The 16,902-nt window shown below is 44.5% G+C and overlaps 2 protein-coding genes across 2 annotated transcripts in view; one reads left to right on the forward strand and one right to left on the reverse strand.

Annotated features, from left to right (window-relative positions):
• Nucleotides 1-287: 287 nt before the first annotated feature.
• rpl3 (ribosomal protein L3) lies at nucleotides 288-6,124 on the forward strand. Its single transcript, XM_083896957.1, has 8 exons — nucleotides 288-303; nucleotides 815-1,007; nucleotides 2,121-2,289; nucleotides 2,626-2,761; nucleotides 3,954-4,403; nucleotides 4,484-4,579; nucleotides 5,611-5,730; nucleotides 5,999-6,124. The coding sequence occupies exons 1-8, from the start codon at nucleotides 301-303 to the stop codon at nucleotides 6,041-6,043; spliced, it is 1,212 nt and encodes a 403-aa protein (XP_083753083.1). The 5' UTR covers nucleotides 288-300; the 3' UTR covers nucleotides 6,044-6,124.
• A 5,640-nt stretch (nucleotides 6,125-11,764) lies between these two features.
• The window catches only part of cacng2a (calcium channel, voltage-dependent, gamma subunit 2a), a gene marked incomplete at both ends in the record, with an annotated part of 40,603 nt that continues 35,465 nt past the window's right edge, over nucleotides 11,765-16,902 (reverse strand). The window contains 2 exons of the mRNA XM_083896965.1: nucleotides 11,765-12,300; nucleotides 13,058-13,198. Coding sequence (XP_083753091.1) covers nucleotides 11,765-12,300; nucleotides 13,058-13,198 — 677 coding nt within the window. The remainder of the gene's footprint in view (nucleotides 12,301-13,057; nucleotides 13,199-16,902) is intronic.

Below are 16,902 nucleotides of genomic sequence, written 5' to 3' on the forward strand. Positions count from 1 at the left end.
CTTAAAAACAGCAGAAATAGTAAAAGTCCTAAAAATAAAAAGTATTTATTTTTGTTTTATCAATCATTAAAGTGGAAGGTTTTTGTTTTTTTTTATACCTCAAGGCTTTTATTTTGTTAAAAAATACATGAACATGAAACGGGGACACCTAGTGGCTGCTGACTTCATGACACCATATTAGTTCAGGCTGAAACTGCGTGGGCGTGTTCTTGTCGAGGACAATCCCGCGAGACTTTGCTCACGTATATAAGGGCGGCGCTCCCTCTCTTCAGGCCTCTTTCAAATCGGACTGGAGACAAAATGGTGAGTTCTCCCGGAACAGCTGCTCTCATCCCGGACCACAATCTCCGTGTCATCGGCACCATCCGTCACATTTAGATAATTTTATCAACTTAATCTGCTTTAATACTCACATAGTGTTTACGTTTTACATGAATTTGTACAATTTTTCACAAGTTTTAAGCCAAACTTATATCGCACGCACAGACCCAAAATGGCTGCATGGCGTTTAGCGCTAATACGTGTGTTTTTAGTTATTGTCGCAGTTTAGTAATATAAATGTACGCAAATATGTCTGCGCACACTCTAGAAACTAAGTGAAGCTGTTAAAATTATCTGACTTGTTTGTTTTTGTATGATTTTTAAATAGGCAACACGCGCTCACTCATTTAAGCTAACTATGCTAACATCGTGGATGTGCTTGGACCAGATTCCAGCCACAATTTGAGCAATTCTCGTGAAAGTAGCGCGTGTGCGCAGATATTTTTTTTCTATAGTGAAATGATGAAGCTGACCGCGTCTTCTCCTCCGTCAGTCCCACCGAAAGTTTTCGGCTCCGCGCCACGGATCCCTGGGCTTCCTGCCCCGCAAGAGGAGTCGCCGCCACCGCGGTAAGGCCAAGAGCTTCCCCAAGGATGACCCGAACAAACCCGTCCATCTGACCGCCTTCCTGGGCTACAAGGCCGGCATGACCCACATCGTCCGCGAGGTCGACCGACCCGGATCAAGTAAGTTGATGCAAGAGATGTAAATAATTTAATACTAAAGTGAATCGTAACTGACTACATTTAAGTAATTAAGATCACAGAACTACTATTGGACACTTTAGGCTAATTTTATACCGAAACCCATCTGATCCCACATTTCTCGGCTGATGAAACAAATCTGCTTTTAAATTGGTTTAAAAGTATATTAAACTCAACCTTCACATGGTGAAATAGTAGCACGTTGATTCGCACGTGATTTAGTGTAAATATTACACTTTATTTCGCACGTGCTTCAGTGTAAATATTACACTTTATTCCACAATAAAGTGCACCGAAATAAAACGATTCCACCAAAATTGGTCTAGTGTAAAGTTTTTCACACACCACGTGGAAAATAAGTAAAAAATAAAGTGATGGCTCACTGACTCCCCCTAGTGGTTCAGAGTAAAACATTTGACTATAAACTAACGTTAATTCTCACTCTTTAAATTTTAGAGGCATAATCGATGAACCTATTGCCTTTTAGTTATATTTTGGAAAGAGGTAATCCTGATTTCTACTGGAAACTCGTCTAAGCAAATTTATGGCGTTTAATTTCAGTGATTAAATGCTTTGATATTCGATCAAATCTTAAGTTTGATCTTAATTTCAAGTCATTCTGAGATACTTTTTGTTATGAGTCTAAACTCAGCTCACTGTCAAAGTGCATCAGGGCAAATGGATCATTTCCTGAATTTCAAAAATTCATTAAAATTACTCCTTAAGAGTTGCAAATATTTTCACCGTATCCTCGTTCAGGGTGATGCTGACTATTATGATGAGTTTCAGTTCCTCCGAGATACTTTTTGTGAATAAAGACAGAATTTTAGTCCCATATTTGACCAAATCTTTCCAATCTTAAAGTTTTATCTCAATAATTCCCAGTTAAATAAAGGTAGCTGTGTTGCATTTAAAGCTGTGTTGAAACATGGTGGCTCTGCCTGTGATGAGACCCTCGACGGGCGGACAGAATGGGTTTACAGCCCTTGCTGAATGTCGAGCACTGAGCGCAGTCTGTACCATGACGGGTTGTTTTTCCGGTTGACTCGACTGTTAACACCCTGATGTTTAACCTGACCCGTGTTTCTCCTCCAGAGGTGAACAAGAAGGAAGTGGTGGAGGCCGTGACCATCGTGGAGACCCCTCCCATGATGGTGGTCGGCGTCGTTGGCTACGTCAACACTCCGCGCGGCCTGCGCTCCTTCAAGACCATCTTCGCCGAGCACATCAGTGACGAGTGCAAGCGTCGCTTCTACAAGAACTGGTGAGTAGCTGTGTTTGGAGCTGTTAGTTGCTCAGTGGAAAATGTTAAAAGTTGTGGGTTTTTTTTCACTGAGTGAGTCTAACGTGACGGTGGCCCCCCCTGGTGGCAGCTCCGCTCAGGCGCCTCGTGCCCTGATGAGCTCCGGGCTCCTCTGGCCGGTGGAAAGTGCTTCTTAGAAACCGAGCCACGAGCCGAAAAAAACCGTGCACCAGCTGAACCAGCCCACGCTCTGTGGGGCGAGCAGCTGAGCGCCGTGTTCTTCCGCTGACCCTCTGCGGTCATGAAGAACCTGCGCCAACACGTGTCCTCTCTCCTCCTCCTGCTGCTCGCTCTCAGGTACAAGTCCAAGAAGAAGGCCTTCACCAAGTACTGCAAGAAGTGGCAGGACGACGACGGCAAGAAGCAGCTGGAGAAGGACTTTGCCTCCATGAAGAAGTACTGCCAGATCATCCGCATCATCGCCCACACACAGGTCGGTACATTCACCCGGTGACCGTGTCTTTTGTTTTTAAGCCTGTTTGTCGGTGATGAGACCACGGAGCTTGCGTCAGGCATGGCGTCCGACACATATGAGGATAGCTTCCATGCTGCCTTCCTTCTGAGACTTGAGTTGAAGCTGCAGTGTGTAATTTCTTAGTGATTTCTGTCCAATACAAAGACCATTATAAACGTGTCAACCATTTTGTTAATGTTTATTTTAACATTTTATGTTTCCTGTTCCATAATAGTCAATTTTGGGCATTTCTTCAACAATCTGAAAACAATTTAAACATTTTCAAACCACTGACAGTTTTTGGAGCAAACAAGTGCTTGACTAAATCAGAAAAATCTGCGATAAAGTCAACTGTGTAATACCTGGCAAAATTTTTGTGTTAATGTAATGGGGTGAAAACTATAAAATTCATTAACTTAAGAGTTTTGCAAATATTTTCAGCCAATCCTTGTTAAGGGTGATGCTGAATATTAATTATGGTAAAATTCATGTAATTCCAAGATACTTTTTTTTTTCCCCAAAGGGTCAAAGAACAGGTTAGTCGCAAAGTAGTAGCATGCTAATACAAAATAAATGTGCTCACGTATTGGTGAATGGACTGTATTTTTAACCTTATTTATTATTAACTTAATTAAATCCAAGGGTAATTTGGTTTAAGTGAAACACTTTTAAATAAATATAACTTAATATTCATAATTCATTCATAAATTGGCGAGAACAAAAATATTAATGTTGTGTCCATATGTAAACAAGTGCTTGATATTCAATTAGTTAAAATAAATATATGTAAAAATCAATATAAGAGTTGCTGATTTAAATATACATTAATACTAAGTTACAATCAGTATAACATTTATTGCTTAAAGTAAATCATACAACATCAAATTTTGCGTATTACAGCTGACATGTAATGGGTCAAAACCTTATAACGCCTTTTGGCCGTCTGGAGATCTGATTTCAGATCTGCTAATAAATTGAGTTTAAGAAACGTATCTGGCTTTATTTGTGGTTTGGTCCATGAATCTGATTGGATCCCGCCTCTTACTTCTATCTCGGTTGATGGTTTACATTTAAAGGTGACACACTGCAGCTTTAACACGTCACAAACCGTTGAAAGTCTACGTATCCGAGCACATGCTGACGTGGCTTTATTTCCTCTTAATTTGCTCAGATGCGTCTGCTGCCCCTGAGTCAGAAGAGGGCTCACCTCATGGAGGTGCAGCTGAACGGAGGCACCATCTCTGATAAGGTGGACTGGGCCCGCGAGAAGCTGGAGCAGGCCGTGCCCATCAACACCGTCTTCACCCAGGACGAGATGATCGACGTCATCGGCGTCACCAAGGGCCACGGGTACAAGGGCGTCACCAGCCGTTGGCACACGAAGAAGCTTCCTCGCAAGACCCATCGCGGTCTGCGAAAGGTGGCGTGCATCGGCGCCTGGCATCCCGCCCGCGTGGCCTTCTCCGTGGCCCGCGCCGGTCAGAAGGGCTACCACCACCGCACGGAGATCAACAAGAAGATCTACAAGATCGGTCAGGGCTACCACACCAAGGAGGGCAAGCCGGTGAAGAACAACGCCTCCACGGAGTACGATCTGTCCAACAAGAGCATCAACCCTCTGGTGAGTTAACACATTATCGCCCGTGTTCCTTTGCTGGGTTTGTGGAAACGCGTGACGCTCACCGACGTCGTCTTTTACAGGGTGGATTTGTCCACTACGGAGAAGTGACCAACGACTTTGTGATGGTGAAGGGCTGCGTCGTAGGGACCAAGAAGAGGGTGCTGACTCTGCGCAAGGTGAGGACACAAATGACCCTGTCATGACTTTCTGTTACCGTCATAAAATGTTTATTTTACACGCGACTATAGCTGCAACTATTATTTTCGTACTGCTTAATCTGTCGCTTATTTTCAAAATGAATTGGTCGGTTCATCAAAATTAAAAAAAAAACAAACCTTGATCAGTGTTTGTCAAACCTGAAAAATGAATACGTTCTTGAATGTCTTTTGTCCACAAACCAAAATGATTCCGTTTTAATGATTTCTTTGTTACGTGGAGCAAAGACTAAAAATATTCACATTTAAGAAGCCGAAACAATCCAGAAACCTTGTTTTAATCATGAAAAAAAGCTTCAAATCGATTATCAAAATAGTTGGTGATTAATTTAATAATCGTTTAATCGCGTGTAGAGCTGAAACGATTAAGTCCGAAAACGACTGAATGTTGGTCCAGAATGTCGCATCTTCATCAGCCAAAGCCTGGTTTTCTTAACCAGGGTATCTGCGGGGTCTTAAATCAGTGATTTAAGGCCTTAACATGTCCATAAATCTCATAAAAGGTCTTAAATACAATTTAGAAATGTCTTTTAAAAAAAATCTATTAACGTTCTATTTAAAACATGCATAAACTTCAGTTTCGCTTTGAAATGTTTAGATTTTTGAGAATGCGCTAGCATAACTACGACACAGAACTAAAGTAGGTCACCTGTGCTTCCCCAGGAGAATTTATCGAGCCCCACTAGCTAGTGTGCTGTGCGACACGTTGCAGCTTAGCATAGCAGCGGAGAAAACTTAATGAAAGCCCACAGCTAAGCTGAATTGCTTGCATAAGATGGGTAAGAAGATGGGCAATTTCAGCAATTTGTGGCTCCAATGTAATTTGTACTTTTTTGCCAGTATGGATGTGAAATGGGTCTTAAATTGTATTCATTATGGTCTTAAAAGTCTGTAATTTGACTTGTTGAAACTATTCAACCATCTGAACACTGCCAAAGTCTAAACACGGGTCCCGATGACTGATAAAGGATGTTTTGCCGTTCTTTCCTCAGTCTCTGCTGGTGCAGACAAACCGTCGCGCTCTGGAGAAAATCGACCTCAAGTTCATCGACACCACCTCCAAGTTTGGTCACGGTCGCTTCCAGACGGCGGAAGAGAAGAAGGCCTTCATGGTAAGAATCAGACTAATTTTTTACTAACGTATTTAAATGCTTGTCCCGCGCACTGTTCGTAACCTGGTTCAGTCTTCAGTGTGAACACGGGTTCCATTCCAGTGCTACAGTGACCTCCAGTTAGGCAGGGGAGCAGTGTGTTTGTCCTGGCTCTCTGTTCATTTTCTGGAAACAGATCATTTTTTTTTTTCCTCTGTGACGCTGCTGCAGCGTCTTCAGTCGCTTGTTCTTCTTCAGCTCATTCGTCCGTTTCCTCTTCTCGTCACAGGGACCACTCAAGAAAGACCAAGTCGCCAAGGAGGAGACGGCCTGAAGTCTGCGGCGATGAAGAGAATCTGCTGCGTCCGCTCGTCATCACTGTGTGCAGATTATTTAATAAAAAAGAAAAACAAAATGCTGAGGCCTGTTTTTTTTTTGACATTCATGTCATTTAATTGTCAGTTTTATGCCACTTGAATTAATGTTTGTATTTTGAACGTTTTACTACACATTTACAAACCAGAGCTTATAAAACACTGTTTCACTGGAGTTTTACTCCCTTAATGCTTTTCAGCTCTGAGCGAGCCGTCCATGAACGGTTAAAGGCATGATGGGAGACTAACATGACCATATTAGGAACAATCGAGTAGTTTTACAGCTTTCTGTTAACTCTAATTTGTGTTAATTGGTGGCTTTATGAAACCCAGAGCAGGTGTTTTATTTTGTGACATTAAAGTCACCACCTGCTGCAGAGTGATCTTATGACACGGACTGAAATGACTCCTCACGAATTTGTGCATGGAGCTTATTTTTTGTTTTTTTTGGGAGCAGGTTCACGCATAAAAACATGCTTTTGAAACGTCACATGAAGGTCAGGGTCTGGAGAAAATGTGACATTGGCATCATTCCGTTACCCGTGTGTTATTCAAGGGCCCTATAGCGCCCCCCTGAGGTGAAAACAGGCAAGATTGAGTTCCTGGAAATTCAATGGAACTCTTTATTTGAACCAGGTCCGACGCGGTCGCAGGAATCCATCAGTTTTCACAGATGTTCCGGCCTTGAAATCGATTAACTTTCAGTAAGAATAACCCCTTAAGTTCCTATAGGGTTCTTGTCAGGACCAGTAGTCCTCATGGAGACCAAAACCTGGTCCTCATGAGGTAGAACCTCATTTCTGGATTGTATGGTTAAGATGTCCAAGTGAATGGACGTCAATGCAGACTATCCACATGTGTTAGTGAAGACATTTGGGCTTTGTCCTTATGTCAATCACACCTTCAAAGGACTGATTATGGGTAAAGACCTGGTTTTAGGATGAGCATGAATGTCCTCACTAAGGTGGTGTGTGTGTGTTTCGGGTATTACCTAAATCTGTTGATACACTCGCATTACAAATCAACTCCTTATCTCGTGAATGCTTACATTTTAAGGTGAAGACGTGTTGAATGGTGAGGTTAAGGTTAGTAGTAGAGATGGTTAAGGTGAGATGAAGTCTGCAGGAAGTGTGTGTGTGTGTGTGTGACAGTGAGTTAGTCTGTCAGACTGCAGCTGCTGCACCTCTGCACCGTGACATCAGTATTCCAGACCCGTTTGTGGACACGGCGTCCTCTCAGCTCCTCCTCCTCCTCTTCCTCCTCCTCCCATTATACCTTTCCACCACCAGAGGGCAGAGCACCGCTTGGCTTCACCTGCACTTCATGTCTTTTAAAAAAAACCGTCCTCTGTCCTCACACATACTCACACACTTGTCAAAAACCAAAGATACAAAGGAAACTGAAGTTTGTTTTTACACAAAAGTCTATAGGGAAAATCAGTGATTTTACCGTCACAGTGACCACACGAGGCAGCAGTAGACCAGCAGCTCCTGTGTCCCCGCGAGCTAAAATCACTGATTTTCTCTATGGGCTTTGGTGTGGTAAAGTGAGTGGTTTGAGGTGACACGTATGTGTCCACGTGTACAGTTTGATATGAGGTTATATAACGACAGCCTGTCACGATCACAGAGAGAATTGTCCTCCACTTCCTGTGCGCTAACATTTACCTCACACAGTGTGTTTTATTGACGCCCACTGGCTGAACACTAAATAATAATTATTACACTGTAATTCACAGGCTGCGATTTAAACATCATTATTATGTGATTTGTGATGATGGAAAGCATCATAAACCTGAGTGAAGCTGAATAGAATAATATATATATATATATATATATATTACTCACATATGATTGAATATGAGGAGAAGCTGCTTAGTCATTTGAAAACAAAACTGACAAAACTTAATCCCCGGAAACCACGTCGGTTCATGACGATATCGTTGCCACGTGTCGTCTCTGACACTAACGAGAGAACGTTTGTCACTTTATTAAACGGCCTTTTACTGACAGAGGCGCAGTTTGTGAACAGGCAGGGCAGGCAAGTGCTTGGGGCCCCGAGCCGATAGGGGGCCCCCCCCGACACTCGGAGCCCGAGGGCTGTTTTTACTGAAATGTGCAGTGATCAGCCGCCTCCCCCGGGACACCGGATCTGCTGCTGCCTCGGGTGGTCACTTTGTGTCACTGATGTCAATCTGAATGAAGTATTTGATACACTATATTAAAATAACACATTTGAACTTAGTAATGGAGGCAGCAGTAAATTTAATTTCTCTCTCTCACCCTATACCTGCCCAACACAGAATACCATGTCCTTTCTATATAGCGTATAGTGTATTGTGTATTGTGTAGTGTATATTGTGTACTGTCTAGCCTGAACTGACACCTTCCGACAACATCCGCAGGAAGTTGGCTCCTCGATACCTACAGCAGACAAAGAGGTGTGAAAACACCGCCTGGAAAGGCAGACTCTTTGTCTATTGGAGGAATGCAAAAGGGGAGTTGCTCAGGTATAAATGTGGAGGGCTCACTTTGCTCTGGGTCTTTTTCCAGCGAGGATCACTCCTGTGAAGATCGACCTTTTCCTTGCAACGAAGTTCTCTATTTCATTCTTCACCAGCAGCAGCTCTTTGGACTTTGCTGTGAGCAGAGTGAGTGGTTTACAATGGATAAAAGAGTCTGCTTAATGCTTAAATGTAAATGTAAAAATCTTATAAATCAAGTGAAAGGACGTAGCTATTTATCCGATGGAGTTTTTTGTTATTTGCAAAGAGTGGAGTCCGCCCCCTAGTGGCTGGCTATCCAATTAATTCTTTATTACCTGGTCAGCTTCAAGAGGAACTTCGTCCGTTTCTTACCCTTCGGTCTTCGGTCTTCGAAGGATTGACAAATACGTGATTTCCATCGCTCATGGGTCTGTCGCTAAATTACTTTGTAACATCATCGTTACCGTGGGGAAAAAACGTAAACAAAGCTAGCGTCGTGGTGTAAAAGATGTGTGAGAGACAACGTGGTGATTTGCTCCCCCTAGGGTTCGTATTTTATTCATCAGGACTTGATGCATCCAAGTATAGGATCATTCGGTTTTGGCACCTTTTAAAGTTTTTCATTTTTCAAATTGAACAGCACATTTAAAAAATAAATAAATAAATAAATAAAATAAAACAAAGAAATGACTAAGGCGGAGTGAGTTTTAAAAATAAAAACACACACAAGAAAATATACATGTTATTTATAAATATTTCCCCATGACGATGAAATCAACCCAAACCATTTTTAAAAAAGCAGTTCTTCTTTTTTGTTCGATGTCGATCGTTTGGTTCGTCTCACAAAAGCAAAGAAAAATGACCTCAATGAGTCGTAAAAAAAATGAAAGTACACATGAAAACATTAATACTTTTAGCATTTCTTTTGCTTTCCCCCCCTTAATTTGCTGTAATTTCATAGCATGCATTTAATTTCTGAACTTGTGAGTCACAAAGCTTCTCTGGTACGATCGTGTTTTTGTGTTTGGCGTCCTCTTCTTTACCTCCACCTCTGCTCCTTCCTTTTTTCCTTTTTTTTTTTTTTTTTAAATTCTGCAGAAGTCGTGTGTGTGGAAGTCTCCGCTTTGTGAACTTTGACCCCTTTGGTTGTTGGCTACGACCCCTCCTGGAACCCCAGGGAAAAGAAAGCGAACAGGGACTGAGAAAAAGACGAGAAGGTTCCGTTAAAAGAATAGATTATTATTATTCTAGCGTCTGCCTCGGTCTCCGGTGGAAAAAGGCCTTCGCTTGTTCTCGACCTTCAAACGAACAGATACTAAAAGAGTCTTTTCTCGTGTTTATCAACAGCACTTGGTTTAGTTATAACTTGTTTTTTGTTGTTGTTGTTTTTTTGTTTTTTTTTGCTTCGGTAAAGTCTCGTAACTCGTTGATTATTAACGTAATAATTTATATATAAAAGTAATACATATTTAGAACCTTTGTTAGAGATTACAGATTGGGCTAATTCGTACTGAATCCCAAACTGTAACAATTCACAGTTTTAATGCAAAAAAATAAATAAAAGAGTTAATTAATAAAATAAGTCTGGCTGAGGAGGAGCTCGACCTGTTGCTCCAACCAAACCGAACCAGAATGTCCATGTGGACCCCATAAGGGCTATGTTCCGACTGATAATACGGGTCCTAAGAGGGTCTGTCAAAACTGGCTTCCAACGTGGGGCCCGTTTTATTGAAACCATGTGGGACCTGCATGACTTGCCCACTTCAGTCCCCTGCACCACTTACTACCCATGTAGTCTAGAAAGTTTACCAAGCTTGAAGTGGGCAAACGTGGGTCGGGCCGTCATGGACAAACCCTCTTTGGTACCCCAATTGTCAGCCCTAATATTACCCTCATAGGACCAAATGACCTGGCTGGCGATGAGATCACGAACCCGGCTCGTTCCCTATTTCCCTCACCCAGCATACCCATGTGGACCCTATTAGGGTTATGTTCCGGCAGACATTACGGGTTCCAAGTGGGTTTGTCCGTGGTTTCCATGTTGCCTCTACACGCCCGTTTTACTGAAACCATGTGGGACCTGCATAACTTGCCCACTTAGTACCCAGGTAGCCTTGAAAGTTTACCAAGTTTACCAAGCTTGAAGTGGGCAAACGTGGGTCGGGCCACCATGGACAAACCCTCTTTGGTACCCCAATTATCAGCCCTAATATTATCCTCAAGGGGCCAAATGGCCTGGCTGGCTGGGTAGCGATGAGATCATGAACTCGGCTCGCTCCCTATTTCCCTCACCCAGCATACCCATGTGCACCCCATTAGGGTTATGTTCCGGGCTGACATTACGGGTCCCAAGCGGGTTTGTCTGTGGCTTCCATGTTGGCTCCACACGTGTTTGCCAAAATTGGCTTCCCATGTGGGACCTGCATAACTTGCCCACTTCAATCCCTGCCCACTTAGTACCCAGGTAGCCGAGAAAGTTGACCCGATATACCGAGCTTGAAGTGGGCAAATGTGGACAAACCCTCTTGGGACCCGATTGTCAGCCCACACATAACCCTAATGGGGCCCACATGGCCTGGCTGGCTGGGTGGCGATGAGATCATGAACTCAGCTCGTTCCCTATTTCCCTCACCCAGCATACCCATGTGGACCCCATTAGGATTATGTTCCAGCAGACATTACGGGTTCCAAGTGGGTTTGTCCCTGGTTTCCATGTTGCCTCCACACGCCCGTTTTACTGAAACCGTGTGGGATTGCATAACTTGCCCACTTAGTACCCAGGTAGCCTAGAAAGTTGACCAAGTATACCAAGCTTGAAGTGGGCAAATGTGGACAAACCCTCTTGGGACCCGATTGTCAGCCCACATATAACCCTAATGGGGCCCACATGGCTGGGTGGCGATGAGATCATGAACTTGGCTCGTTCCCCATTTCCCTATCACCCAGCAAACTCTTCGCTAAAGATACGACAGAGCTAGCTCTTTTGGTACAACCTGACCCATTCTTACTCCAGGAACATCGCAGAACCCCTTGAAACGCCCTCAGCTGTGGAAATGGAAAAAGTCATGCACCTGAACAAAAACAACTAATGTCTATAAACATGGAAATCCATCTTCTCCGGGTGGGGCGTACCGCACCCAACTGGGGTTCCCATGTCTCCTGGTCTTCGGGCCTGACCTGACCTGTGTCCACTCCCTCATACCGGCGTGGTTCGGCGATTCGCTGTGTTGGTGTGACTCGAGTCTTTCAGGTCCTTCTGGATGCAGTTGTGGACCTGCAGGAAGTTGTGGTCCCTCTCGGAGTTGTAGGTGGCGGTGGGCGTGCCGGAGGACTTGAGGGTGTCCCGCGGCAGTGTGTACATTGAGATCTCCGTGGACGGCAGCGCGCTGAAGCCCTTGAGGCCCACCGGCGAGGTGTCGCGGGAGTGCGACGGATCCGTGGATCGGGAAGAGGAGCGCGAGCGGCGTCTGTAGCGGTAGCGGTAGCTGGGGATCCGCGTTATGGCCGAGCCCTGGAGGTAGTCGGCCGCGCGCGCCCCTATCCGCAGCTGCCGGTGGCGGTCGATGAACATGTGCACGGCCAAGACGCCCACCATCTCAGCCATGATGAAGGAGAGCGCGCCGAAGTAGAAGGACCATCCGTAGGAGTAGCTGTTCTTCTTGGAGTCACTTTTCGTGGGGTCCCCCGCGTTGGCTGATATGTACACGATGATCCCGATGATGTTACTCAGACCTGAGAGTTGCAGAGAGATGTATTATGGGTAGAGGGTTCATGAAGAAGAAGAAGAAGAAGAAAAGATGAGAAGAAATGAACAAGTTTGAAATTATAATCCAGGATGAACTCCAGAGCTGTTTGTGAGTTCCAAGATATTGTTTCCTCACTTCCTTCTCTTCCCCACTTCTTTACTTCCTCCTTTCCTCACTTCTTTCCTTCTTCATTTCCTCACTTCCTCATTTCTTTCCTCACTTCCTTTCCTCACAAGACCTGTGTCCTTCTACATTTGCAGCAGTTTGAATCTGTGGATTTTATGCTCCTATCCTTCGACTCTACTCTAACACTTGTCTTGTAGAGTTGTGTGTGTGTGTTCTTGTACTTGCAGCATACTGAGGACCAGTGAGGGTTTTTAACCAACAAAGTGAGGTCATTTTTACGCAGTGAGGACATTTTGGCCGGTCCTCACTTTGTTTTCAATGAAATCACTTCCTTAGGTTGTAAACATGCTTTACTCTGATTTTTGGCCCAATTTGGTACAAAAACCTATTTTTCCAGCCCTGGTGTTTCACATTCTTTTCGCTCTGGGGCTCCACCTGCAGACATTTTATGGTACTGCACCCAGTCAGATCTTTTACAGATGTCATTCATGAAGTAGATATTTGTAATTGTGTTGATTTATAAAGTGGAAATGCTGGTCCTCACTTTGTGAGCACTTTTACCTGGTCCTCAGTATACAGCAAGTACAAGAATGTGTGTGTGTGTGTGTGTGTCTCACCTGCAGACACAAAGAAGATCCCCGCACTGAGGATGATGTTGTGGCGTGACTTGTAGAACTCACTGGCAGCTATACACAACCCTCCCATGAAGAGCAGGATGACGCTGAGGATGGGGAAGATGCTGGAGGCTCGAACCGCACCTGGAAATCAGAGAGGACGACGAGTGAGACAAGACGGCGTCCACGTGAGACCAAGGGCCAATTCCAATTCCTATCTTAACCCTCAATCTTAACCCTTAATCTTAACTGGCCTCAAAACCAAGTGTTGAGGGTTATTTTGTCACTTAGAAATGGGACACCCCTTAAGTGCAGATATACGTCTTCAGACTGTAGGGGGCAGAATAACGCGAAAGCTGCGTCCAGTCTGTCAACTCCAAAAAAGAAGAAGAACACATTTACGTCAGGATTATTTATTACGATCCGTTTGTCAGTCAAGTTATTAGGTTGTCAGTTAGTTATAAGATGATACTCATACAAATATTCAGCTGACAGTTACCACACACCACGACTTGAAAAGTAAACCATAGCAAAGAAAAGATCGTAAAATTAAAATAAATGTTGCGCAACAATGACGTCAGTAATCCATAATATGGGCCTAAACTAAGATAATAGTTTTTATATCTCTATTAACAAAGAAAATACTTCATTTGTAGCGTACTCGTTTCGCTGCTTTCGACGCCATCTTTGTTCTGTGAAAACACGCAATGCATTCTGGGTAGGCCTTGCTCCCAAGGGTGGTCTCGGAAAATCTCAATATTGAGGGCGATACAGCCCTTAAACTCGCCCCTCAACTTAATTTTTCTGAGAATCGGGGACAGCACTTGCACTAGAGGGAGAGCATTTTTGAGATTGAGGGTTAAGATAGGAATTAGAATTCACCCTAAATCAGCAACATGTAAGTCTTTTTCCAAACATGTACAGTTGACTGCACCAGATGACTGGTTAGATATGGAGGTTTTAGACATTTCCTTTATTAAAGAGTCTTTAGACTGATCTACAGTTGCCATTTTTCGTCTTTCTGCTTTAAAATCATTCGTCCAGAGTGAGACAAAGACAGAGAAGACGATGTGCGTTATAATGGGTTCCAGCATCTGCTCCTCGTGTGAGCACATCCTAATCAACACCCCATCAGGACTGTGAAAGACTCCATCAACACTGTCTGCAGAGTGTGTTTTCCCACAGTGAGCCTGTTATCCAGCCTTATGTAATCACGCTGCTCCTCCTCCTCCTCCTCCCTCCTCCCTCCTCCCTGGTCCACAGACCACAGAGTCAAACTGGCTGCTTTGTCAACCACAAACGTCCGGCCTCGGTCGCAGAGACCTTGAAAACCGAACCGCGTCCTTGCAGCTAATTTATCGACGAGCAAAGACACAAACAAAAACAGCAGAAAAACGTCTGTTCTCTGCAGCCGCGTTCACAGCCGAGCCGAACGCTTCGTATTCCACTGTGTGTTTTAGAGACGCGCGGTCATTGAAAGTGCTTGAATTTTGTTATTTAAATCCCCCATAAAGGTCAGAAAAAAGGTCAGAGGGCTCAAAACACACGTTAAAACCCCCTCTCACTTCACTGTGGTCAGAGTGCGACACAGTTTGAGAGATAAAGTGTCGTCCTCTTTGCTCGACCAGAGGGGATTGTGGGGGTTTTGGGTTGCCCGTCGAGGCGCGCTGATTAAATATTAAGTTGCTTTGAGAGTCGACCCTGATCCTGTGTCCTGCTCTAAATGCATCACTCGAGGACGCGGTCGTTCCACGCGACATCGCCCCGGCTGAGAGCGCCACCTAGCTGTCGTTTACAGAGACAAAATTCTGACTCTGACCGAGATCCTGAGGACAATCACTTGCCCCCAGACGCAGACGAGTGTGCTGGGTATTGGTCCTGGAAAGTCCTCAAAGTCCCTTGGATTTGAGGGAACTGATCCTGGAAAGTATTGAAAAACTCCTTGAGGGAACTGGTCCTAGAAAGGTTGCGAAGTCCTTGAATTTGAGGGAATCGATCCTGGAAAGTCTTCAAATAGCTCTTGAATTTGAGGAAACTGGTCCTGGAAAGTCCTTGATTTTTTTATGTTTAACCAATGTATGTGAGAAAATATGATGCGTCACTGATTTATGTGTGCAACATTAGCATTCTAATCCAGTTGATTTACGAGCACATACTAAATGTTAGTGTTTCTGCACAAATATTCACCAGTTGCACCTTTATTTCTTACAGCTAAAGCAACACTGCTCTATTTTTAAATCCTGTGTAAACGTATGATGTGAATCAGCAGCTGCTCTGTGCTGCACGAGGTTTCAGGTGGTTTCTCTGAAGACCTGAGGAGCTTCAGAGCTTCAGAGATTCATAGCTCCAGAGCTTCAGAGATTCATAGCTCCAGAGCTTCAGAGCTCCAGAGATTCAGAGCTCCAGAGCTTCAGAGCTCCAGAGCTTCAGAGCTCCAGAGCTCCAGAGCTTCAGAGCTCCAGCGCGTCAGAGCTCCAGAGCGCCAGAGCTTCAGAGATTCAGAGCTTCAGAGCTCCAGAGCTCCAGAGCTCCAGAGATTCAGAGCTCCAGAGATTCAGAGCTCCAGAGATTCAGAGCTTCAGAGCTTTAGAGCTCCAGAGATTCAGAGCTTCAGAGCTCTGGAGCTTCAGAGCTCCGGAGCTTCAGAGCTCCGGAGCTTCAGAGCTCCAGAGATCCAGAGCTTCAGAGATCCAGAGCTCCAGAGATTCAGAGCTTCAGAGCTCCGGAGCTTCAGAGCTCCAGAGATTCAGAGCTTCAGAGCTCCAGAGCTCCAGAGATTCAGATATTCAGAGATTCAGAGCTCCAGAGATTCAGAGATTCAGAGCTTCAGAGCTCCAGAGATTCAGAGCTTCATAGCTCCAGAGATTCAGAGCTCCAGAGATTCATAGCTCCAGAGCTCCAGAGATTCAGAGCTTCAGAGCTCCAGAGATTCAGAGCTCCAGAGCTCCAGAGATTCAGAGCTTCAGAGATTCAGAGATTCAGAGCTTCAGACGACAGACTACAGACTTTCAGACCGCTGGACAAACAGACTGGAACTAACCAGTGGACGAGTGAGTGTAAAATGGACTCATCCATATTGACTTGTTCATATTTTGAACTACTGTCGACCTTCAGTTCAAACATCAGTCTCCTCTGACTGACGATCACGTCACAAACAGAACTCCTGTGTGCTGTGATGTTAAAATGGCTGATTTTTTCTCTATGAGCCTTTTGCTAAGTTGGCTAAATGCTAAATATGTCTGTGTTTGTTTGCTGCGTAATGCGTACGTCTTCATTTAAGACGCAGCAAACAAACAGACGACGGGACACTGCGATCCCCGACAAAGTCACGTACCGCAGCTTTAAACGGACGCCCGAGATCCCAGAGTGTGAAGCGTGTTTGCATCTGTTCCACTTCACAGTTTATCACAGACGCCGCGTAAACGGAGATTATCTCAGTCAGGGTGACATTACTCTGACAGAGAGAGAGACGCTGTCAATCTCCGGCTGCGAGGACACGCCCCCTCACCCCCTCACCCCCCCCCCCCCCCCCCGTTGACCTCTACCAGCCGACGATGACGGTTTGTCGAGCTCAGCTTGTGTTTGTGAAGCCTCGTCGCCCACAGAGACGACGCTCTCTGGAGACGTGTGATTAGCGCTGAGGTCGCGGCGCGTCTCCTGTTTCTCTGTAACGTGACGGTGGCCAGTTAGGGACATTTTCTACAGGCTGAGTTTGTCCTTGTAATTACTGCTTTTTTCTGATGTTGAGATAAAGGTGCAACTTTTCCACTGTACAGTTAAATGGTCTGTATTTACTGTATTTATATATGGATGACATTACCGCTTACAAAAAGACAGAATAATCTGAG

Source organism: Microchirus variegatus (assembly GCF_963457635.1).
Source record: "Microchirus variegatus genome assembly, chromosome: 10".
NCBI lineage: Eukaryota > Metazoa > Chordata > Actinopteri > Pleuronectiformes > Soleidae > Microchirus > Microchirus variegatus.